The sequence below is a fragment of the Octodon degus genome, unplaced genomic scaffold (assembly GCF_000260255.1).
Source record: "Octodon degus isolate 3935 unplaced genomic scaffold, OctDeg1.0 scaffold00089, whole genome shotgun sequence".
NCBI classification, from domain to species: domain Eukaryota; kingdom Metazoa; phylum Chordata; class Mammalia; order Rodentia; family Octodontidae; genus Octodon; species Octodon degus.
This window is the reverse complement of record NW_004524665.1, coordinates 8017470-8042079: the sequence shown is the minus strand read 5'-3', so window position 1 is coordinate 8042079 and position 24610 is coordinate 8017470. Positions and strand designations below refer to the sequence as shown.

At 59.1% G+C, this 24610-nt stretch overlaps 2 protein-coding genes across 3 annotated transcripts in view; both read right to left on the bottom strand.

Annotated features, from left to right (window-relative positions):
- Window positions 1-5495, bottom strand: part of Espnl (espin like) — a 21135-nt gene extending 15640 nt beyond the window's left edge. The window contains exons 1-4 of the mRNA XM_004637344.1: window positions 5202-5495; window positions 4535-4725; window positions 2725-2911; window positions 1614-1796 (exon numbers count right to left, since the gene is read on the bottom strand). Of these exons, the coding sequence (XP_004637401.1) occupies window positions 1614-1796; window positions 2725-2911; window positions 4535-4725; window positions 5202-5495 (855 nt within the window). The remainder of the gene's footprint in view (window positions 1-1613; window positions 1797-2724; window positions 2912-4534; window positions 4726-5201) is intronic.
- A 1257-nt stretch (window positions 5496-6752) lies between these two features.
- Window positions 6753-23360, bottom strand: Scly (selenocysteine lyase). Of its 2 annotated transcripts, XM_023722056.1 has the most exons (13): window positions 20932-21021; window positions 19466-19581; window positions 18039-18106; window positions 17693-17793; window positions 14839-15019; window positions 14103-14230; window positions 13798-13962; window positions 12757-12863; window positions 10506-10542; window positions 8830-8913; window positions 8586-8688; window positions 7705-7780; window positions 6753-7235 (listed from the first exon to the last, which is right to left on the bottom strand). In XM_023722056.1, exons 4-13 carry the CDS (start codon window positions 17741-17743, stop codon window positions 7082-7084), a joined length of 1086 nt encoding a protein of 361 aa, XP_023577824.1. In that variant the 5' UTR covers window positions 17744-17793; window positions 18039-18106; window positions 19466-19581; window positions 20932-21021; the 3' UTR covers window positions 6753-7081. The 2 variants fall into 2 exon arrangements, with proteins under 2 accessions (XP_023577824.1, XP_023577822.1); XM_023722054.1 differs by lacking the exons at window positions 18039-18106; window positions 19466-19581 and adding an exon at window positions 23211-23360 and having other exon boundaries at window positions 20932-21044.
- Window positions 23361-24610: the final 1250 nt, after the last annotated feature.

Below are 24610 nucleotides of genomic sequence, written 5' to 3'. Positions count from 1 at the left end.
AGCCCCACAGACGAAGAGCCAGGCCAGGGTGGCTGACAGAGGCCACAGCCTGAACAAATGGCAGCATAAACGGTCATCACAAGCACCCTGGGTTTACCCTAAGAGTGGAAGCTGGTTTTCATGCTGAGGAGCTAGCAGTGAGGCCTGACAGTCCTCCTGATGTGGCCCCAGAGGGAGGGATGGGGTGAGAGAGACCACTGGGTCCTGGCATCTGAAGTGGTGCTTATTGGTCACCAGCACCAGGAGGGAGAGGCAGCCAGACATGCACTGGCAGATGAGAGGGTAAGTAAAGTCCATGTGGTAGAATATTGCATAGCCTTGAAAAGAAAGGCACTTTGACCTCCAGGACATTATATTCAGGGCAATGGGCCAGACCCAGAGGGACAAATACTATGTGCTTCTGCTTGCAAAAGAAGCCTAGAGTCATCAATCTGTGGGGGACAGAAGGAATGAGGGTGACCAGGGACAGGGGGCAGGGAGAGGGAGCCCTGCTTCACAGGGGCAGAGCCCCAGCTTGGCAAGGTGAAGAAGCCCCTGGAGAGGCACACCCAGGAGCTTACTGATCACAGTCTGACACTGGTAGCTGGTGGGTTCCCCTCATCCAGACACGGCGAGCCCTGAACACACAGAGCAGTCCTCGCTGCCCTCCCCACTGGGGTCCTGCTCAGCACTGTCAAGTTTTGTTCCTTAAAATGGTAGAGCAGGGACCCTGTTATAGCCACAGAAGCCTCAGGAGCCCTGACCCTTGGTCCTATGCCCTGGATAGAGCTGGGGACCTGAAGGACGTGAGGGTGGGCCCCGGGGATTGGAGCAGAGTGTGGCGTGAGCTCCGTGCTGGGCCAGTGCAGGGGCGGGGGTGCCAGCACTGTTTGCCCATTTCTCCACAGAGCAGGCACTTCTACAGCATCCTACAGGAGGGCTTGCTTTAGATGCAGATGAGGGACAGCAAGTCGCATCCCCGCCCCCTGGGCACAGCACGCTTGGAGCCGCTGCAAGGGATGCAGCTGGGACTCTAGGCTGCTCAGGCCAAGGCTGTTATTTAAATGAGAGGCATCTGCCAGAGGAGTTGGGGAGGTGATGGTAGGAGCTGGCGGGGACCCGCACTTTGGGGTGCTCCAATTGCCATAGTAATAAAGGACTTAGCAAGCAAACAAGCTGGCTGCTGGGAGGCTGAGGCAAGAGGGTTGCTCTGAGTTTGAACTGCTCAGAGGGAGCCTGTCTCAAACACAGACCAGGAAGCAGCTCTCTGCATGGAGGCCAAGGCTGGCTCCAGTGGAGGAGCTGGAGAACCCTGCACGGCACCCCCACTAGCCCCCCCAGGGCCCCTCTCACCAGGAAGCCACCAGCTGCAACCCTACCCTAGCTCTGGCCGCTCTGTAGCTCTGGAAGCCCAGCTGTCAGGCTTCCCTTCCTCAGAGGCTGGATAGGGACCCAGCAGGGTGTGGCCCTTGGACCCCAGCTGACCTTGCCTCCCCTTGGGTGTTTCCTAAAAACCCCTGCTTGCTTGGTCCGGTGGCTCACTCTGGTCCTCCTGGCTCCCAGCTGTGCCTCAGCTTACCCCTCTGCATCAGGCAGTCTACACCTCCCCCTCAGGCCCTGTGCATGCTACACACCTCCAAGTGCCCGTTCTCAGCCGCATCGTGCAGCGGGGTCCCGCCCCAGGAGTCCCTGGTCACCGGGGCACCCAGGAGCAGCAGCCGGTCCAGGATGGGTGTGTGGCCACCACGGGCTGCGAAGTGCAGGGCTGTGGCACCCTCGTTGTCCCTCGCTGTCAGGCCTATGTCTGTGAAAGTGACCTGCCAGGGGCAGGCTGGGTGTCATGTGGGCTGGGTCCTCGCCCCTCCTGCCTTTGCCCAGCACCTGATCATGCCAGTCGTGAGGCTCAGCCTGGTGGACCTAGCCCCTGCCCTGCAGAGTGTCCTGCTGGGCACTGTGGACTGGGGAGGGGCAGCGCCAGGCAAAGTGCGGAGTGCTCAGCTGGCCAGGCGCCTGCGCTGGGCGAAGGGAGACACAGGGCCTCACCTAGGCACAGGCTGCAAGGAGCGGGGTCAGGAGAGGGTGCGTGAGGCTGAGTGGGGGGGGGGCTCTCCCCTCTGCTCCCTGGCAGCCAGAGTGACTTCTTGTGGGTTGTTTATTTTTGTTGTTGTTGTTTTGTTTGGTGGGTTTTTTGGTTTTGTTTTGTTTTTCGTCTTTTTGAGACAGGCTCTTGCTCTGCAGCTCAGGCTGGACTTGAACTCACTTTGTAGCCCAAGTTGGTCTCAAACTCCCAAGGATCTTCCTGACTCAGCCTCCCAAGTGCTGGGATTACAGGCATGCGCTACCACACCCAGCTCTGGTTTTTGTGAGATAGGGTCTCATAATGTAGTTCAGACTGGCCTTGAACTCCCGATCTTTGTGGCTCGGCCTCCCCAGTGGGAGGGATCTCTGGAATATCAGGCAGCTCTGGCCCCGTTTCCTCTATGGCGCCTAGTGCCTAGGGGAAGACCCTTGGTCCCTCCACCCCAGGGTCTGCTGTCCTTCCCACCCCGGCTTCGACCGGGGGACCTGCCCTTCTGGGGGAGGTGTGCCCTCCTCCTGGGAATGCCTGGCCCTTGCTGGCCCCCAACCGCTCCTCCGCTGGCTTCAGCCACGACTGCTGAGGCACAGCAGAGCCCTGAGCCCAAGCTGCCCAGAGCCCACCGCCCACTGTCCTACAGGCACCCGGCCCACTCCCAGGCCACTTACCAGCCAGACGACCAGGGAGTAGTGGCCGCGGGCGGCAGCTGCGTGCAGCGCGCTCATGCCGTCCAGGGCACGCAGGTGCACGTCGGCACCGCAGTCCTTCACCAGGAACTGGGCCAGGTGCAGGTGTCCCTCCTGGCAAGCCAGGTAGAGTGGGGAGGCACCGCTGCGGGTCCGCCGGTTCACACCACTGCAGGGGTTTGCAGAGGGGCATGGTCAGGGGTGCCAAGGTTACCCGTTTGCGTCCACTTCCCCATCTGGCAGGGACTCCGGTTGGCACGGCCGGCATGGACTCGTCCCTGATGAAGACACCCTTCTGTCAGGTCTGCCCCAGGTAAAGTCCAGCCAGGTCCCCAGTGCCCGGCAAGCAGCTGCAGGGAAGCCAGACTCCTGCCCAGGGCAGTCCTCTCTCTGGTGCTGCCAACCCCAGTGCCGACCCTGCCCCTCACAAGCTGAGCTTGAGCCCCACCAGCCCCTGTCAGTGCTCTAGGCACAGGTGACCACACACGTGTCCCCTTCCCTCTGTCCTGACCAGCCCAGGGCACAGGTGTCAGCCATTTTAGGTGCGAGAAGATTGTACGATCTGGGACCAATTCCAGGCTCTCGACCACTCCTGGGGAGACACAGAAGTGACCAGCACTGCCCCAAGGGCATGGCCCACAAGGCGGCTCTGTCCCCACGTCTGCAGTCTGCTCCCACAGAAGTGTTCACAGGGCCAGGGGCTCTGTGGCCTCTCCGTGGGACGCAGGGGAGAATAACGCATTCCTGAACATCCCGCCAGCCACAGCCACACAGGACAGTGCCCATTAGTGCTGGGGCCACCCCAGAGATCACTTTGGCCACTTGGTTGTGGGGACATCAGTCCCAGGCTCCAACTGGCAAAAGGGGTAATTGAGGCCCAGAGCAGAATGATTGCTTGTGGGGACTGGGGTGGCCCCCAAGTAGACTCTGCCCCTTGCCAGGTGGACACGGGACCCGGCCTGGCCCCAGCATGAGCAACTCTTTCTCAGAGCCTGAGGCCTCTTGGGTGACCTCATTGTCCTCCTCAGGAGCCTGCTCTGCTGGGGCCAGGACCCACTGGGATGACCAGATCCAGTGCAGCAGCACATGCTCTGCTCCTACAGCTGTGGCAAGCTACAGGGGCAGGCATGGGGCCCTCCTGCTGCGTGCACATGTGTATACTATGCGCACACTTGCACATGTGTGAATGTGCGCATGCATGTGAGGGTATAAAAGTCGCCTGGTTGTACCCCCAGAAGTGGTTTTGAGATGGTCAGGCCTGAGCGCTCTGCCACACTCCAGAAACTTCTGCCAGGCAGTCCTGGGGTCTGATGGGTAACAGACACCATGCCACCACGAAGCCATCAGCTTGTCCTAGGGTCAGCATGGGAGGCCTAGGTGCCGAGACAGGACAGCCTTGCTTGGGACAGGTGAGGTCAGAGGCAGGCAGGTCCAGGGGGAAGGCAGGAGACCCTCCTGAACCTGTCTCTTCAAGGCCTGTTGCTATGCCAGCAGCGATCTGAATGTAAAGCAAGGCCAGAGAGCGGCATGTGGTGGGAAGGCCCTGCCCCGGCCCCTGGGCTGTGGGCCTCCCTTCTTCCTGTCCACCAACACCAGCCCAGGCTGTGAGGCCCAGCACGGTGGTCAGGACCCTGCGGGGAGGACCCAGACCTGACTGGGGCCCCCACAAGTCCACAGTGAAACAGTGCCTGTCCTGGTGGTGCTTGGTGCCCACCCTCCCAGCACTTCCTGCTGAACCATGTCCTGGTGCCCACACTGCCCCCTGAAGTCCCCTTCCTCCAGCAGCTCTCACCTGCTGTGGGCAGCAGCCAGGAGCTTCAAGCAGGTGAGGTCCCCACTGACGGCTGCATGGTGCAGTGGCAGGGCACCCTCCAGTGTCTCCAGCGTGGCCATGTGGCCCTCCTGCAGCAGCCACTCCACGAGTGCAGGGTGTCCGAAGCGGGCAGCCAGGTGCAATGGGGAGACACCCGAGGCATCTCGGTCCTACCGAGGCCCAGGTGGGCCATGAGCAGTGCAGGGCCAGGCCCACCCTGCTGGGTAGCACCCATGTGACCAGAGCCAGTGGCACCTGTTAGGATCCTAACCCCACAGGACCATCGCTGCTGGCAGGAAGTGGAGGCCAGGAATCACCCAGGCTGGGCTGAGGCTGCACCCTGGGGTCCTGCCAGGCTGACCACACATGGTCAGAAAGTATCCACGTGGCCTGAGGTGCTGGAATAGGTGTCTGCGATTCCACCTCTGGGCCTGCTCCCTCCCCCTCCCAACACAGGTCCCATGGTCAGGGAGTACCCCCAGCTACTGAGCCACACCCTGCTTTCTGAATCTTTCTGGACTCTGAGAAGAGGCCCAGCAATTGGGTCTGGTTGGGGACCCCCACCACTGGCCCAGGCAGAGGGCCCAGGGCACCCAAGGTCTGACCTTCAGGCTGGTCTCTCGCCTGCCTGCTGGGCTCCACTCACCTGCAACCCACAGCCTCCATTGAGGACCAGCCAGCGCAGCTCCGCCAGGTGGCCAGTGGCCGCAGCATCATGTGCTGGGGTGGCCCCGTTCTGGGCCTGCTGGTTGCCGGGCAGCTTGGCCTGCTGCACCAGGAACCGGACGCAGTCCAGGTGGCCAGCGCGGGCAGCGTGGTGCACAAGCCCGGCCCCCAGATTGTCAGCAATGCCAGGGCTCAGCTTGCCGGCCTCCAGCAACAGCTCCAAGGTGGCCACATCCCCTCCCTTGGCAGCCACCAGTGCCTGCTGCTCCTCCATTCTCCAGCTCTTGGTGGTGGTGGTGGTGGTGGCGGCGGCGGCTCATGTCCAGGCCTGGCTGGGCTTCCTGTTTCAGGCGTGGACGCAGCTGTCGGCTCTGGTTACCCGATAAGCAGCACACGGGGCAGATGGGAGATGGCACAGGGTGGGGGTGGGGGGCAGACCCGGGGGACCTCAGGGCCCCACCTAGCCACTCCTGTAGCACCCTGGGGGCCAGATGCAAGGAGCTGCAAGTGTGGGGCACCAGTCCTGGGGACGTGGCCATGTGGTCCATGCCAGGGGTGGACACAGGCCAGCCAGGGGAGGCCGCCCCTGCCTCGGTCCATGGTTTGGTGGCTACAGCCTGTGCCTCAGGGTAAAGCCACCACCAGGGGACCCAGCTAGGTTGGGGAGGGGCTCCAGTTACAGCTGCAGGTGCCCAGCTTGCTGATTCTGCTGCCTTCCGGGCACTGCCCTGGGACTGGATTCTCCTGGGTGGTGCAGGCCACAGGCCCGCAGGATAGTGCTATCACCTGGGCAAGGAACCCCACATGCCTGTCTCTGCTGCTGCATCCTAGTCCTCGGCTGCCTGAAGCCCTGGCCCACCCTCTAGCCCCAGAAGGCGGGCATGGGGCCTCTTGCCCAGCTGGACTGTGAAGTGCCACTGTCCCCTCCCCAGGCAGTTCAGACAGAGCACAGGGTGTCCACGCAGACAGAGACCTTTATTAGTCACTCAGCCATATGCTGGATGCCGCTGCCCCAAGCCTTGAGACCACACAAGACCAACATCATTCCCAGAAATCCCCATGAGGACTGGCTTTGATGGGGATGAAACACGGCTCATGAAGATAACCTCTGGGAACAAAATTAGGTCAAAAGAGTTGGGGTGATCTGGTCTCCCACCTCAGGAGTGAACAAAGGCATCCTGGAATGGATGAGGCCCTCAGGAGGGTGGCCATGGGCCAGGCAGGGTGCAGGAAGGGCAGTGGCCACCACCGGGCGGTCTGTGTACGCTGAGGTTGCAGGAGGGCATGGTAGGGCTGCTGGGGACCGAGTCTGGAGAGGGCTCAGGAGGGCCCCAGGGGCTCCACTGGCAATATGCACTGTTTGCAGTGAAGTTGTTTCCTATGTTTCTTTGTTTTTTTTTCCAGTACTGTGTTCACATGTTGGGCAGGTGCCCTACGCCTGGGCTGTACCCCAGCCCTTATTAAAGCAGGGTTCTAGGCCGGGGAGATAGCTCAGTGGCATAAGTGCCTGCTGGGTAATTACAAGGTGCTGAGTTTTAAATCCCAGTACCAAAAATAAAATCCAGCAGGGTTTCACTGAGCTGCCCAGGCTGGCCTCCATGGCCGCTGGGATCCACGCCACTGCACTGCCACTTCCTGTTCTTGGGGCCACATCTCGCTGGAGGACAGATTCTAAATTCATGGATTTGATCTTTGGGGTAAAACTCCACCTTCTGGAAAGGGCACTCAGGACAGGCCCACTGTTGTGCGAGGAGGGGATGTGGCTCTGGTGTTGGTGGGTGGCCAGGCAGGTGGCAACACCACCTCAGACCCCAGCTAGGCTGTGGGCACAACAGCCCCGGGGTGCCGGGCGGGTGCCTGCTAGGCCTGCCCCTCCAGCCGGGCCACTGCCTGCTTCAGGTCCTGCACAGCGAGGTCCACGTCAGCCCTGGTGGTGCTGCGGCCCACGCTGAGCCGGAGTGCATTCCTGGCCACATCAAGGGGGACTCCGCAGCTCAACAGCACCGGGGAGGGCCTGGGGGTACAAACGGTGTCCACTGAGACACAGGGAAGGGCCTAGGCACAGGACTCGCTGCCCCTGCTCTCTCAGCCAGTGCTCGCCAGGGCCGTGTGGGTCCAGAGACCCTCTCCCACCCTCCCTCCCCCCACCCCTGCTGCCGGCCTGCTGGGACCTGAAAGCCCCCCACACCCCTGGCCCCAGTGCTGCCCTACAGAACTACCACCAAGGGTTGGGCAGTGGAGTCTGGGAGACACCACCAGAGGGGTGCCCCCTCCCCACCCCTCCTGCGCTGTGCTGCCCCGTCTCTTCTCCATGGCTGATTCTGCAAGCCCTGAGCCACTGGTCAGGCCATGCTGGGCCTCCTGAGAACTTCCTCACTGGAGAAGTGGCTCCTTCTGGGTCCTCCTCCCAGGGTGGAGTTGTAAGGGGCGCATGGCGTGCCGCACAACCCCGCCCAGTCAGCAGCAGGCCACGGCATACTCACCGGTGCCCCTGGTCCGAGTGGCATGAAGCCCCCACACTGGCCAACAGTGTTCGGCACTGCGCAAGCACCAGAGAGCCTGTGAAGACAGCATCACCAAGGCCCATGGCCAGCCCTGGAAACCCCTTCCCCCCATCTTCCGGGCCACAGGAGCCCCAGCACAGCAGGGAGCATTCAGCAGAGTCTCTGGGGCCACCACCCTGCCTTGTCAACCCAGGCTGAACATGGCACTTCAGAAGGTGACCTGAGGCCCCAGGGCTGGAGGCCGGGCAGGATGCCCCCTCCTCCTGCTGTGGGGTGCAGCTCAGCGCTGCTGCAGGAACACAGCCACCTCAGTCAGGCTGAGAGTACCACAGGCACCCCCAACTGGGTGAGGATGGAGGGTGTGGTCCCTCCACATGGGAGGCCTGTGGCGAGGGCAGGAGCCCCGCTTTCTCCTGGTCACAGGTCACACTAGCACCAGGGGCTTCCTGAGCTCCCACAGGATGCTGGGACCTCTTCGGGACCCAAGACTCGCAGAGCGTTCTTTCCTGGGCCACAGCCACCATCCAGGGGACCTGGGGGCCTGGCCTGTGGCTGGAGAGGGTTTCAGCTGCTCCTGCAAGGTCACAGCTGGCACCTTTTCCCTCGCTGCGAACCAGCTGTTGGAACCACCACCTCCAGTCCCCTCCTCTCACAACTGCCCCAACCTGTGGCCAACTGTACAGGCTGCTTGAGCTGGGGCGTTGTGTTTTTTCCTCCACAGTTCACATCTGGCCTGTGACCTGAGCTCTGTCCCCTCTCTTGGCTTTGGTGGACAAGCTGACCCTGGGACAAGCCAGCTCTCAGGCACTGGCTGGACCTGAACCCAAGTCCACGGAGGAGAGACCTGGCTGCATGGTCACCTTGGAGCTGAGGGCCCTGGATGGAGAAATTGCAGGTGTTGGGAAGACGCTTAGCCCCCGGGAAGCGGCTGTTCAGATGGATTTTCTTCCTGCCAAATTCAGCCTGAAAAATCAAAAGGAAACACTGAGTGTCGGCACCCAAGACGTCCTTCAGGGCAGGGCTGAGCCCTGACCTCCTAGCTCTCCAGGCCCTACAGGCTCCTAGTCCCCAAGAGGTCCCCAGGCTCAGGCCCCAGCCAATCACCTCCAGCCTCTCTTCCAGGTAGTCGCGGACGTCCTGCATATGGGCCTCATAAGCCTCACAGTTCTCGGTTACCAGCTCAGCGGCCTGGGGACACAGAGGGGCCTGTTCAGTTCTTATGGGGTCCTGCTGGCCAGCGCAGAACCACACACTTGCTGAGAGCCACCACTGCTGCCACTGCTGGCACCACAGGGACTCAGCATCAGGTGCTGCCAGACGCTGCCACGAGAGGGCCCTAAGTATTCCACTCCCTGGGCCACGTGTGCTCCAGAGAGGGACACGGGGACTCTGGAGCACCCACATTGGGACAGGAGCTGTAGGCCACACAGCTAGAGCCACACCAGTGACTTAGTGACATCATCATGGCCACTGTGTAGAGGACAGCGGTGGCCTAGGATACCACAGCAGCCCCCCTTTTGTTCTGGAGCCTGCGTCAGACGCATGGGACAAGGACAGGGAGGAGCTGGTGGTCCCCGAGGACTGCCCGGTGAGGATCTGGAGGGAGGGCAGGCCTGGATGGGCTGGGCTGGAGGAAGTGCCTGCGTGGCAGCAACAGCAGACAGGATATCCCGCCCCAAGCGGGTGGTGCTGCAGTCAGGGACAGATGTCTGTGTGCCTGTCTACATTGAGGTGTTCCCAAGGGGCAGGTCGACGGCAGAGCTGCCAGCAGGTGCCAAAGGCAGAGAAGGACTGGAGTGAGCCACAGTGGGGAAACTGGAAAGGGGGTGGGGTGACTGATGAGGGCCAGAGGGGGAGGCGGGGGCTGGGGATCACTCCCTGAGTGGGGCTGTGGCCAGGGCTCCAGGAAAGTGTGGGGTGGGGCTCACGCTGCAGGTGCACCAGCATGACAGGAGGCTGGCTGGGGTAGGTGCTTCCCATTGGCAGCCTCAGGAGGGACTGGACCCCAGGCATAGTGGGCGGAGCCTCTGGTCAGGCCTCAAGCCCAGGGATGCCAAAGCTGGGGTCTTACTGCTCCATCTCACATGCCCCCCCCCACCCCCACCAGCCTCATCCATCACAATGACACCAGAAGCAACAGGCCAGCGAGTGAGGGTGGTGGCTGGAGTAGGGCATGGCCAGGGTGCTCAACCACCAGCACCCCCAACCAAATCTGCTCCAAGGTGGAGGGTGTGACACAGTGGCTGATGGCAGGGAATTGGGGTGTGGGACAGTGGCATTGGGAGGGCAGCCTGGGCTTAGGGGGCACAGCCTGACCTTTCACCACTGTCGGTGTGGCCCTGCTGGTGGGCAACAGGACACAGGGCTGAACTTGGCATGGTGGCCTCTCATGCCACAGAGCCCTGAGGACTGCGCTGAAGGGGCAGGGACAACGCGCCATGGGTCTGTGCGTGCCAAGCACAGCGCTGCTGTCCATCAGAAGAGAATGGCACAGAGACAGTTTTCTTTCCCCTGTTTTTTGGCAGTACTGGGGCTAGAACTCAGGACCTCTTCTCTGAGCTGCACCCCCAGCTCGTTATGAGACAGGGTCCCACTGAATGACTAGGTCACTAAGTTCCCCATGCTGGCTTCTTCCCACCTTGGCCTCCCGGCTGACCCATGTGCGGTTCTCAAGGCCCAGAGGGAAGCCCAAGGCTCTCCTTGTCCACCATCCTGGGGCCTGAGCCTGCTCCCCCAAAGCCAGGGCCCCACCAGCGCTGCAGGGCAGGGCTACAGCTTACCTTCCCAAGGCCAGCGATCATCGGGGTGTTCTCCGTCCTGCAGGAGACAAGAGGTGGGGTGGAAGACATCCAGGGAGGGGTCCTGTCCCTGGTAAAGAGCCCACACTGCCCTTCCTGCACAGGCACCACCAGCGCTCCTCTGTGGCCACTCCAGAGCCCACCCGAGGGCAACACAGGCTGGTGCGGAAGAGACATTCTGTCAGGACCCTTCAGCACCTGAGCACCCTGGACAGGGAGCAGCATGGGGTACTCACACCTGACGCTGCACCCCAGGCCCTCGAGCAGGCAGGGGGAGAGAGGCGCTTGCCTGAGGGACCACACGCATGTGCAGGGGCAGGTGCTCCTGCGCCGTCATCCACCACACGGAAGCCCACAGCCTTCACTCGCAGACACGAACATCCACACTTCCTTCATTCTGAGTTTGGACAAGAGCCCTGGCTGCTCCATGTTGGCCAAAAGGTGACCTTCCCCCATGTCCTGTGTCCCCAGCACTGGGTCACTCATCTCCTTAGCCCTTCTAACAGCCGACAGTGCTGTGGCCTGACCTGAACTTCCCAAGCGAGGATGCCCACCAGCTTCTCTGGTGCTTCATCGCTGACACATCTGTCAGTTATCTCCTGCCCACCGACTATTTTCCGAGTTCTGCATCTACCCTCCTGGCTAGTCTTTGTCAGGGCTGTCATTTGCAAATGTCCTTTCAATAAGCCCTTCACAAAGCGAGTCCTACCCAGACTTACGATGCACGGCACTTCTGTGTCGGCCAAGGCCGCTCCTGCCGTAGGTCCTCACATGCCCTGCTGCCCTGCTGATTCAGCACCCTGGATCCCTCTGTCAGGTTTTTGTTTTTGAGACAAAGTCTTGCTATGTAACCTGCACGGGCCTTAAATTTGAATTGATCCTCCTGCCTTAGCCTCCTGAGCACTGGGATTACAGGTGTACGCCACCAGGTACTGCTTCCTGTTATTTTTTAAATTTTATTTTACTTTTTGATATAAGGTCTTCCTACACAGCTTGGACTCTAGTGATCCTGTCTCAGCATCCTCAGTGCTGGGGTTGCAGGTGTGCGGCACCATGTCTAGTTTCGGGATTGAACCTGTGTCCTTGCGCTTGCCAGGTAGGAGCTTAGACCACTGAGCTATCTCCTGGCCCTCCCTCAGCTTTGCTAGAGGCCTGTCAGTGTTACTGAATCCTTGCCCCTGCCTTTCCACGTAGTGGGCCTGAGCTGTTGCACACTTGTCCAGTGCTCCATGCTGACCGGTCCCAACAACAATTTCCCCACTTTACCCCCAAAGAGCCAGCTGTGCTTCGCCGATTTATTTTGCCTTTGGTGTTGTCAACCTCGCCCGTTTCTGCTCCTGTGCTCTCCCCTTTGCTCCTGCTGCTGTCCCTTTCCTGGGTGCTGTGGGCAGGAGCCGAGTCTGCCTGAGGTGCACCTGTTCCCCACCCTACCCCGGCTCATGTCCCTCTTGGCACTGTTCAGCTGTGTCCCCAGCCCCCAGCAGGCTGTGCTGCTTTATTTTATTTCATGTTTGTTTGTTTGTTTTTTGGTGCTGGGAATCAGACTCGGAGGCTCATGCCTCAGGCGCAGTGCCACGGCACTATACTCCCAGCCCAGGCTGTGCTGTCTCAGTCTGCATCCGTTCAACGCACTTGATTTTCTTGAGACTTCCCTCTGACTCCTATTACTCCCAGGTGTGTGGCTTGCGTCCATGTTCAGGCAATCTTCTTATTATCTGCTTCCACAGTGGTTGGAGAACAAATCGTGGGGTCTGATGTAGACTGAAGTGGAAGCCAAAATAAATTCGCCCTTCCCACTGCGGGGGCGGGGGGTACTGCGGCCCGGCCACGGGCAAGGGCCTCGACACCAGGAGCCACCACCGTGAGGTGCTCGGGTCACCCTCTTGCGGCAGCCTCTGTCCGAGTGGTGCTGCCACCAGTGGACCCCACCTGCACCTCCGGGTGTAATGTAATGGGATGCAGGGGTGGAGAGAGGGACCCGGTGTTCTGCAGGGCGGGGCGCAGCAGCTGTGACGTCCACGTGCCCAGAATAACACACACCGGGTTCCCGGAGCAAGTGAGGCAGGAGGCGTGTGCCCACAGCTGAGTGTGATCCACCCACAGCACAACTTGGACTCAGTGGTGACCCGCGCCATGCCCTTACGGTGCCACCAAGAGATAGTGAAATGGCAAGTGTCACTGCTCTCTGGACACGTGCACGGCAGCAGCTCAGAGACTGTCAGCGGGTACCTACCCTGGCCTGAAGTTCCGCTCCTGTCCACCTCCAAACAGCATGGGGTACAGCGGCGTCAGCTTGCCCAGGCCTCGCACATAAAGGGCCCCAATCCGTGGGCCATAGAACTGGAGGGAAACAGTGGTCGTGGCTGAGAACCTTCTGGGGACCTGCTTGGTTTGCAGGCTAAGTCTCAGAGTGCGAGGATGACACACTCTTGGAGCTCCGCCCTCGGCTTCCTGCCACCCCTTGGCTCGAGGTGGCCGGGGCTGTGGCGGCCTGCGGGCAGGTGCGGACTCTCCCACCAGCTCTGCGGTGCACTGAGCTCCCCTGCATGCTTCACAACTGTGTACAGAGAGGGCTTGGGACTTGAGACCGGACAGGCTGCTGCCCATGTGAGTCGGCATTTCCAGCGAGGCCATGTAAAACTCTGACCTTCGCTGAGGACTGTGCTTCAGAGCAGCCAGGCCGGGTGGGCAGCACCTCGAGTCCCACACTCTGGAGGCTGAGGCAGAGCACTGCCAGCTTGGGCTACATACTGGCACTTTGTCTCTAAACAACCCAACCAAATAAAAAACCAGCCCGTGCTCATCAGCTGCCAGAAAGATGAGCAGAAGGCTCAAGGGTCTGCACCTCCCAGATGAGAGCCACCCCATCAACACAGCTGCATGAGGAGCCCCACATCCACCAAAAATTTCTCTTCTTTTTTTGTCTTTTTGAGGCAGGGTCTTGCAGTTCAGGCTGACCTTGAGCTCACTTTGTAGCCCAGGCTGGTCTTGAACTTGCAACTATTCTCCTGCCTCAGCTTCCCAGTCCCAGTGCTGGGATTACAGACATGTGCCACCACACCTGGCCCCACCAACAATTTCTTAAGCCCTGTCTGTGACACACCAGGGTTGTCACCTGACCCATGGAGGGCTCTGCCTTGAACACGATCATCTCACACCCTGCTGCTGTGCTACACTAAAGCTCCTGAGCACGGGGTGGAATGCACTGTCACAGCAGACATTTGGGGAATGGGGTGCTGTAGACCCTGCTCTGCGGTGGCCTCTGCAGACCCACCTTGTGGCCCACGATGGTCAGAAAGTCCACACCCAGCTCTTCCACATCCACGCGCTTTTTCCCCAGCACCTGCGCAGCGTCCGTGTGCATGAACACGCAGGGCAGCCCCGAAGCCACACGCCTCTGGTTCAGGGCTTTCAGGCGCTGGCTAATCTCAGAGACGGGCTGTGGGGGACAAAGGGCTGAGTATGCACATAGGTGGAAGGGGTAAGTGAGGAAATGGGCCCTGAGGACAGACAAAGCACTGCAGAGCTGAGCAGAGCAAAGGCCCGGGCCACTCCACGGCCGAGAGGGACACAGCTCACCATGACCACGCCGGTCTCATTGTTGGCCAGCATGATGGTCACGAGGCATGTGGAGGGGCGCACTGCAGCCAGGATGTCATCGGCCTCTGCCTGCCCACTTGTTGTGGACACGGGGACGAAGGTGACCTCTAGGATGCAAAGGACACAGATCAGCACCATGCACACCCATGGCCCCCCACTGTGTCATTTCCACAACTGTAGACAGTCATTTTCAACATCAGAAAAGTGTAAGGAAAAAGCGCAAGCTACTGTCGACCTGGGCGGGTTGCAGGCCACCAGCAGCCACAGGTCAGAGCCTCCGTGAGGTCCACAGCACACGCTCACTCAGCTGCACCCAGGACGAAAAAGGAGCTGGAGAAATCAGGCCCACACATGCTGCCCACGGAAAGCGAAGTGATGCTGCGGCTCCGGCAACAATGGTGACAGGAATCATAGTCATCCTGCCACTAGCCAATGTCACCATACAACCCAGCAATGATGCTCCTGGGTACAACCGCCAAAGAAAGCACAAACACGCACAGAAACTTTAACACAGTCAGGCATGCGGGTGGTGCAGGCAGCCCCAGCTTTTCAGGAAGCTGAGGCAGGGGTCAGGGCCAGCCTGGCCAGCAGAGCGAGGCCAAAAAAGGAAATGACCCCCATGGCCACCAACCGATGGAAGGGCAAGCAACCGAGGCATGTTCATACAAGAGGACTCCACTTATCTATAGAAGGACAGCCACCTGCCCTCACTCACCGGCCACCTGCTCCTCCACCAGATGCTCCAGCGGCAGACGGACAGAGTCATGCTCCACGGTGCAGGTGATGATGTGGGGCCGGGCCCCCTTCCCGGGGCTCTGCTGCTCCCCAGGGGCTCCCTTGGGTCCCTGGGTTTCCTGGAAGTGCTTCACTGCTGAGTGGATCACGAGGTTATTGGACTGCAGAGACAGCAGAGAGCGCGCTGGCAAGAGGCCTCGCCCTCGCATGCGTCTCCGGCGCCCCAGCACCAAGACAAAGGCCAGCCTCAGAGAACGACAGCCAGGCCTGCTCTGTCGCTAAGCACCCTAGAAGCTCCGGCAAACACCATGTTGCCTTGGCCTGCGGTGCTGGCTCGGAGGCTCAGCCAGTGCCTGAGCTCCCAGTACCCAGTAGATGGTTCAGTCGAAAGGCCGTGCATCACCCATGAGCACCAAACTCAGCCTGAGGACCAGGACCCAATCTTGTATCACTGAACTGGACAGATCTGGAGCTGCTGAGTACCAAGGTGTGACTCAGGACTCTTTCCTGAGAAGGTAGCAAACATGATCCACCAGCAGCAGCCTACAGGGTGTGCAAGGGGTGTTTGCCTCCAGCAGGGGAGGAGGGAGGGGGAGGGGCAAGCGCAGCTCTCACAGCTACCACTCCCTGCAGCTGTCCTGGGGCTCACCCACACCCCACCTTCCTGCCCCTCCCTGCAGAGCTCAGCACCCCAAATTGCCACAGGCAACATTTCCTTGCTTTCTTTCTGCTTTTACTTCCCAGGAGAGCCTCCCTAAAGGACAGGGGTTGGTCTGGGTTTGATCTTTGTTTTTGTTTTTTGAGATAGTATCTCACTATGTAGCCCAGCCAGCCTTGAACTCGATCCTCCTGCCTCGGCTCCCGCATACTGGACAGGTGTGCGCATGGGTTTGATTTCATATATGTGAAGATCAAACCCAATTTTCTTCAAAGTTTAAGATCCAGTCTATTCAAGGAGCACAGATCCCAGGGTGGAGCTTGCTGATGCCGCTTGGTGCCAGGTCCCTCCCGCTTGCCAGGCTGCATCCTGAGACCACTCTGTCACCTGCAGTCTGTCCAGTGTATCTGCGGAGGGGCTGGGATGCCAACGTGGGTGCATGGCAGGTCTGTGAGGTGACACGGGGCCAGTGAGGGCGACAAAGGTGTTCTTACAAACGTGAGGGCAGCTTCAAAGGTCAGGTCTCTGCCCAGCAGGAAACACACTCTGGAGCCAGATGTGTGGCGCACACCTGTAGTCCCAGCGCTTGGGAGGTTTAGGCAGGAGGATTGCTGGGAGTTTCAAGCCAGCCTGGGCTCCACAGTATGATCAGGGCCAGCCTAAATTACAGAGCAAGTCCCTGTCCTAAAAATCCAAAGCCAAAACCAAACAGAACACCATTCACCCCCACCCCGCAAAAAAAAAAAAGAAAGGAAAAAGAAAAAGAAAAAGAAAAAGAAAAAGAAACACCTCATAGGAAACAGCCCCACACAGTGGCTCTGGGTCCAGAACAGCAGGGCCTTGAAGATCCAGGGGGCTGTAGCGCCCTAAAATCCCATAGAAGGGTCCTCTGATCACACAGGGCCAGCGCCCACAGCAGATGCCACACAGAGAGGACCCACGTGGCAGTGGCACATCCTTGTCCTATGCAGGCTGTGCTTGCCCTTGCCCAATGGCGCCCCGAGGAGATGCTTAGGAGTGGGGCTGCCAGGGACGCGCATGGTGCAGGGTGCACTGCGCATGCCCAGGAGGGCTGTGTGGGAGCCGGCGGGGGCTCAGCAGGCCTCAGGAGACATCAGCAGGCCTGAGCTGCCCATGCCACCGTGTCCTGCCCATCCCAGCAACACTGCACAGCATTCAGACCAGGTGTCCCGACCCTGACGCTGGGCAGAGGGGTAGTACATGCCTACGTCCCTGCCCCCAGGTAGCAAATACCTCCTGTCAGCTCATCTTCCTGCCTTCCTCTCAGGCTCTGCACTTGGCCTACTTTTTTTTTAAAATCTTTTATTTATTTGGTACAGGGTCTCACTACCCAGTTTGGACTCAGTGATCTTCCTGTCTCAGCCTCCCCAGTGCTGGGATTATACGCATGTGCCACCATGCCTGGTTTTGGGGCTGGCTCTGAGCACCTGGAGTTCTGGGCTGGCATAGTATGTGATACGGGGGAATCAAATCCGGGTCCTTGCACTTGCCAGGCAGGTGCTTAGATGGCTGAGCTATATCCATGGCCTGGTCTAGCTAGTTCTGCTGCTTTTGTGTGACAGAACTCAGGGCATTGCCCTTGGTGGCGAGTGCTGTCTACCCTGAGAGAACCGTCACTCTGACACATCCCCAGGATCACCAGGGTAGAACCTCGGTACCCCCCAGGTTTAAAAATTCACTTTCCACAACCTGGTCCTTCTTCTGCCTGCAGTTACTGCTGAGCGAAGGGCCCTGCCCAGCACCGTCTGCCAACTGCTGGCCACATGTGGTGCTCTTGGCATCTGTTGCTCCATGTTAGAGCGAGAGGGCTGTTACCACCATGCCACACAACAGCTTGCCTGGCCATCATGCTGCATGGGCACTGTGGGCAGTGGCATGTGTCATGTCCACCCACACACTGCCCCTGGTCAGCTATCCACCCGCCTGAATGATGATGCTTTGCAAAGCTGGGTTCTGCTACAGCAAGATTTCTCACTGTGTTCTGCTACCAGATGCCTCCAACATCTTTGGTCTTCTGTCTGCTATCTGAGTTACTCTAGGAGATTCCATAGAACCGTGTCGAGCATTACTCTACCCTAAAAACTAGTGCCAGTACTAGGCACAACTACTTCCTGCAGTCCACTTAACATATAGCCCAAGGGACGTGAGTATTTACCTCGGTACCCCCAGAGGTGAAGACAATGTCCTGTGGTTTCCCACCCAGCATGCGCGCCAGGGCCTCCCGGGACGCGGTGATGATGTCCTTGGCCTTTTGACCTTGAGGGACCGGAAACAGAAGCCAGTCACCACCACCTCTGCCTGCCTGCCAGGCATGTGAGACAGAGTGGCACACACTGAGGCACAAGAGATGGAAGGAAGACGTGCTACCACCTACGACGACGGCCAGGGACAGCGGCAGGTGTTAGCGATCAGGGACAACCACCAAGACTCAAGAGACTTAGTGAGAACCACACAGAAACAGCAGACGCCCTGCGTCCCCTGGGCCGCAGCCTTCCTCTTACCAGACACAGAGGAGAGGGCTGTGGCCGTCTGCCAGGAGATGGGGGAGGCAGTAACGCGTGAGATCACGCTGCAAGACAACAGAGAGAGCCACACTCGAGCTCTGATCCCACACCACAGCCAGCACCAGGGGTGTAGAGGCCCCTTGCAAGGTGCTGGGGGGCCGGGGCACTCCCCCCTTGGCACTGTCCTGGGGCAGGAGGGTCACGCAGCAGCCAAGACACCTAGTGACACCGGCTCTGGGAGCTGCCTTTGTAGCCTAGGCTGGCCTTGTGTTCCTCCTGCCCAGCCTCCCAAATGCCCAGATGACAGGTGGCACCACCACGCCGCAGTGATCCAAGTTTATTTGTAGAAACTATTTGAGCAGGCATGACTAAAAACTATATTATATTGGGACAGGGGAGATAGCTCAGGTCCTGAGTTCAATCCCCAGTTCTGAAACACAAACACACACACACACACACACACACACACACACAGAAGAATTAAAAAAAAAAACTATATTACAAAATATAGTAACATAAAAGTGTAAAAACTGAGGTAAAAATAAATACACAAAGAAATCCTTACACCTTTAACACCGCTCCACAGCAGAGTGGCTGACAGCGCCAGTGTATTAACAAGCAACCTAGGTTTTTGTTTTTTTTTTTTTGCAGAACCAGGAATTGAGCTCAGGCCCTTGCGCTTGCCAAGGAAGCGCTTATTCCACTGAGCCATCTCCCTGACTCCGCAACCTAGGTTTTAACCAGTGCAGCACAGCGGAGGGCCCTGCTGCTGCCCAGGCCCGGCCTCCCCAGGTTGCCTGGAAGCCCGCGACCACACCAGGGCGCCCTCCACCCTTCCATTCTCCCAGGACGTCGCTGCTCCCTAGCCTTTCGGAGAGCCGACAGGTACCCAAGGGATCTCTTGTCCCTTCTGCTCCTTTCCTCTTCCTTTTCTTTGTGGTACTGGGATCGAACCAACCCAAGGCCTGCACACTAAGCTGTATCCTCAAACCTTTTTTATTTATTACTTTGTGACAGAGTACACTTAACCACTAATCTGCCCGGGCTGGGCTTCAATTAGAGGTCTTTCTGCCTCAGCCTTCCAGAGGGCTGGGATTACATGTGTTCTGACTGCAGCAAAAGTGGTGATGGCGGGAGAAATCCTGAACCCTTCCCTCTGTGACCAGCCAGGTCCCCTGTGCACTGGGGAGGGCACTTACTCCATGCCTGACCTCCCACGCCCCACCCATAGAGTGTGTGCACAAGAGAGGTGCCAGATCACACCCACCATACCCACGCAGACCGAGATGGGCAGCAGAGGAGGCACACTCAAGGCTCCTGTGCCAAGCTGCCAGGCGTCCTGCCCTCAGGTGGACCCAGCCTGGCTCCCGGGGTTAGCATGAAGTGTTGCCATGGAACCAAGCCCTGGACAGTGTCACACGTACCTGCTACCTGCGTCCTTCCAGGACGCAGCTCTACCCTTCTCCCTCCCACAGGCTGGAGTGCTGTCGTGAGGGCTTGAGCCAGACCAGCCACCTTGACCACAAGGGTTGGAGGCACTCTGAGGATGGGAGAGGAAGACAGGAGGAGCTGATCCCTGGTAGTAGGGGCCCCTATGGGTCCCAACTGCATGCAAGAAATGGTCCGGGGGCTCTGCAGGCCACTTGGTTCTCTGTCAGCAGGCGCTTGCGGCAGAACTGTGTAACATTTATACTTGCCCAGATGCACACATGGTTGTGTGAGGAACAATAATGAAATCACGGAGCCAGGGAGATAGCTCAGTGGAATAAGTGTTTGCCTGGCAAGAAAAATTTCTTGAGTTCAATCCCTGGTACCACCAAAAAAACCCAAAACAAACAAAAAAAAACCCATACAATAATGAAATCACACTCATCCCGACTTACCCGCAAGCAGGTGGCTGCAGCTCTCCCAGCTGCCCTCTGGCCAGGCCCAGGGAATTCATGACGCTGAGTACTCAGCCCTCGACTGACCAGCGCTGAGCTCAGCCCAGTTTTGTTTTGTTTTGTTGGTACTAGGAATCAAACTCAGGACCTTGCACTTGCCAGGCAAGCACTTATTCCACTGAGCTATCTCCCCACCCCCACCCCATTCCCAGTTTTTATTTTTCACTATTGTAAGCCAGGCTGTGAAACACATCTCAGGTTCCAAAAGTCTTCTGGCATGGCCTCCATGTTTTCCTTAAAATCAGCCTCCTCTGGTTGTTCTCCAGCTTAGCACATCAGGAATGAGAGCTTGTGGTGAGCAGCTGCCCAGCACCTGACGCTGAGACATGCTGCCTGCCCTGCTGCTGCCTGCCCCACTGCTGCGAACTTAGTAAGCAGGGGCCAGGAAATCACTAGCCCCACAGCAGGGTCTCACTCTGCTCACAGCACCGCGTTGGCTGGTCAGAATCCATAGCTCAGACCATGCACCTCCACATTGCTAATACACATCAAGCAGGAAAGGGAAGACTTGAGTCCACCTGGCAAAACGTCACACTGCCACAGTACTGCTGATCCGCGACAATTTACCTTCCCAAATCTCCAGTTGAAAGGTCTACATTACAAAACCACATCAATAGGTTAGGAAGACTTACAACTACAGTAACGAATTTAGCAGCAACTTTCACTTTTCAGAGGCCAGGAGGGCAGGGGCTGTGGCTGGAACAGCACACTCTCCAGCCTCCTGGCTCTGTGCTGCCATCCCTGGGCCTTCTCACCGGTACCTGAGACCTTTGCCTCTAGCTCGGTGAGGTGAGAGCACGTTGAACACTAAATACTAGAAGCTAAAGATCATGGCATCGGTGAGGCTCAGTCTACAAACCCGGACTTCTCAGAAAAAAGAAAGACCCAAAACTACAGCCAGAGACATGCAATCAGCAGAAAGTGCCAGGACCCCAGCCCCCCATTACCTGCCAGGTAGGGGCTGCTGGGGTTCCCCCAGGCCTCCCGCATGGCCTCCGTCATGACCCGAATGACCTCTGGCTCCAGCGGAGTGGTGGCATTGTAGTCCATGTATACCTTCCTGCAGGAGGAAAGCGGGGGCCCGTAGGGCAGGAAGGGCAGACTGGGAGCACGGGCTCCCTCAGTCTGCTCTTTGCCAGTTGTGCTTTTGGTTGTTGTTTGTATTTTTGAGACAAGGCCTCTCTATGTGTTCAGACTGGCCTTGAACTTGCCATGTAGACAAGGGTAGCCTCCAACTTTCATGATCCTCCTGCCTCAGCCTCCCAAGCATTGGGTTTACAGGCATGGGTCACCATGCCTGGATGCCTATTGTGTTTTCACTCATGCAGAAATTCACAAATCTCTCTTCCTTAGGTAGGATACAGTGTGTGGGTCTGGATTACCCTCTGGAGGGCTGCAGCCTTCTGCTTCCTGCCCAGGCCCTCTCTTAAGGCGGCCTTGCCTAGTGACGGCAACCCACCTGTGGTCTCTGGGTTGTGCTGTGGCCCGCAGCCCCTGCCAGGCTACCCCTCTCCCTGTTCCTGGGCTGGCCATGTGGCTCAGGATCTGCCCTCTGCCGGCTTGACCTCTGGAAGACACCAGCACTGAGGAGTTTCTCTGGAAACCTTTTTACCACTACCAGAAACCTGCAGTGCTACCTTCAGCTACCTACCTGCCTGATGCCAGTTATTATTGTACTTGGTTTTAAAATCAATGACAGGGGCCGGGGAGATGGCTGAGTAGGATAAGCGCTTGACTGGTAAACGCAAGGATCTGAGTTCAATCCCGGGTTCCACCAAAAATAAATAAATAAATAAATAAATAAAAATAAAATCAATGACAGTGTATAAAGCCACCCACACAAATACAATTATTAACTGTGCCTGGAGATTAGAGGGAAGGGGATGGAAGAATTACACAATGCTGTGCACAAGGACCAGTTCTTCTCAATCAACTTCAAGTGATGCACAGCAAGCATTCTTTTGTTTATTTATCTTTTTGTATTTTAGTACAGGGTCTACAGGGTCTCACTACGTACATCGGACTCATAGTGATTCTCCCGTTTCCAGCCTCCCAAGTGCTGGGATTACCAGCATGAGCCACCATGCCCAGTCTCAGTTCTTGCCTAGGGGTGGAGCCGGCACTACAGGCAGGGGATGGAATCCAGCCACTGCGCTCTGCCTAAGCTGGCACTTTAGTCCGCTGAGTTATTTGCCAAGCCATGAACATTCTTTTAGAAAGCTCCAGACGAGGCACAGTATGTGCACTAATTCCCACACACCACCTTTGCTACAGGCTGTGAGAGCCCAGATATTACAGCCTCTGGAGACTTCTCTGTTAGGTACTGTGCTCTGCAGGGACCAGGGTGGCAGTGGGGGCCGTTCTTCCCTATAAACAAGAGACGCCTCAAGCTCCTACTGCCCAGTGATCCTGCTCCACTACTTCCTTAAAGTGCTACCTATATTAGGCAGGAAACAGGCACACACAAGTGGGTATGCACGCCCGCCCCGCTCCCCAACCCCCCCCCCCGCGCCCTCGGGGACACACTTTGCACACTCTCCTGCACTGGCGGAACTAGAGCAGGAATGTGTACAGCACCCTTGGGAGACTGGAGACCTCAGCACCAGCCTGGGCGCCCTCTCTCCCGGCAGGGGGTCATCCCGACTCCCCTCCCCCCCCCCCCCCGTTTATACAAAAGGTCCCCAGGGTCCTCTGCTCCTTCCCATGTCCCACATGCACCCAGGAACAGCGGGAGTCCTCCAACAGAACTAACGCCCGCTGCGCTCCCAGCCCACACCTCCACCTTGCCCTGGGCGATCAAGGCAGGTCGCCTAGAACGAAAACTTGCCGCCTGAAGTCTCCCGACTTCTGGACATCACCTCTCAGCGGCTGGGTTAGGAATTCCCAGGAGACCTGCTGGCCAGGGAACCGTCAACCCGAGCGACAACCCTGACATTTGACTTCCGAGAGTGACCTCTGACCCCGACAATGACCTCCAACGAGGAACGATAAGCCCAGCCCCAAGTGACAACCCCGGCCGGAGAGTGACAAGTCCGGGCCGAAGAGTGACCCCGAACCCGACAGCGACAACCCCAGCCCCAAGGATGGCAACAACGGCCGGGGCAGTGACCCTGACAGCGACAACCCAGACACCGGCCCCCAGCCACCCTTCTCCAGCAGGTCGCCCCGTAGCGCCCCAGGGCCTCCAGAGGAAGCGCGGGCGGCTCCCCGCTTCCCAAGCGCGCACCTCTCCAGCGGGCTCTTCTCTTGGCAGCCGCCCGGCGGGCTGCCCACGCGTCTCCGAACCCTCGAGTCCCTCGCCGGGGCAGTCGCCTCCATCGTGACCCCACTTTTCCTGGCTCCAGTGCTCGACCTGGGGATCCCCGGGCCAGCAGAGGAGGCGGGACCGCGTCCGGATTGGCTGAGAGGGGCGTCTCCAGCCAATCTGCGTGCTCACCGGGGAGGTGGAGGAGAAGGAGCGAGCTGATTGGCTGCGCGAGGTCAGGTGCCGGCCGGGGCGGGGCCGGTGGCGAGGCGCACCGCCCCTGCTAGGCCGCGGCTCCCGCTTCCGGGAGCCCGGGTAGCTGCGGTGCGGGAGCGGCCCGGGCCGGGGGCGCTGAAGACCCCGCCTGAGAGCCGCGGCGATCGTCTGCCTCCGGCCGCTGTCCACCGAACCGCGAGCCCCCTGAGAGCCGAGCCGAGCCGAGCCGAGCCGAGCGGCTGCACTCTACGGTGCAAACTCGGCGGGACGCGCCGTGTGGCGCTTGGCGGCGGCAGTCGAGGCTGTGCGGTAGGCAGGGCTGGCACCGGTCGCGAGCGCACGCAGACGCGATTCAGCCAGACGAGGGCCGCCCTTTCCGGGGCGACCTTGGAACGAAACGAGACCACCGTTCCTCCACGGATTGGAGGCTACCGAGTAGCTGTCGGTAGTTAAGCTGGAGGAGACAGGCGGCTGGGGGAGGGCGAGAATGCGGGGCTCGGGGCGGAGGAGGAGGGGACAGGAGCAGCTCTGGTGCCCGTCCGGGGTGGGGAGGAAGATGGGTCGTCTGGGCTGTCGCACGAACTGGCAGATAGGTCAGCCGTGAGGTGAGGAGCGACCTAAAGCCGGGCACTGAGGCGCGGTTTCGTCCCTGAGGCCAGAGTCGAGTCGGGCGAGCACGACGGAGGCACTAATTTAATCTTGAGCACTGTCATCAGGTGGGCGTGCCGCGCCATTTTTATAGATAAGGAAACTGAGGCACGCGAGTACACGGCCATGTCCACCAGCACGCAGGGAGTGATGCGGCCAGAGTGGGAACTGGGCGGGCTGCCCTGGGGGAACTCAGGTTGTCTTCTGCTCAGTCCAGAAGAGCCCGACTCTGGGTGGCCTATGCCGCCCTGGACTCCACTTCCTGCCACTAACCCAGCTCATTTCTGGCCACAGGCAGCCAGTGGTCAATGGAGGAAGGGAACTGAGAGGTTACGTGAGCCGTGAGCCGGGGCCTGGGTCAGTCACAGTCATGGAAGGAACAGGAGAGGTGGGAGGAGCGTGCGCGAGAAGGTGCTCCTGGAAAGACTGACAAAGTCACAAAGGCACACGGCGGCCTGTGAGGCAGAGGAGGCTGAGGCAGGAGGACCACCAGGAGCGTGAGGCCAGCCTGGGCTACA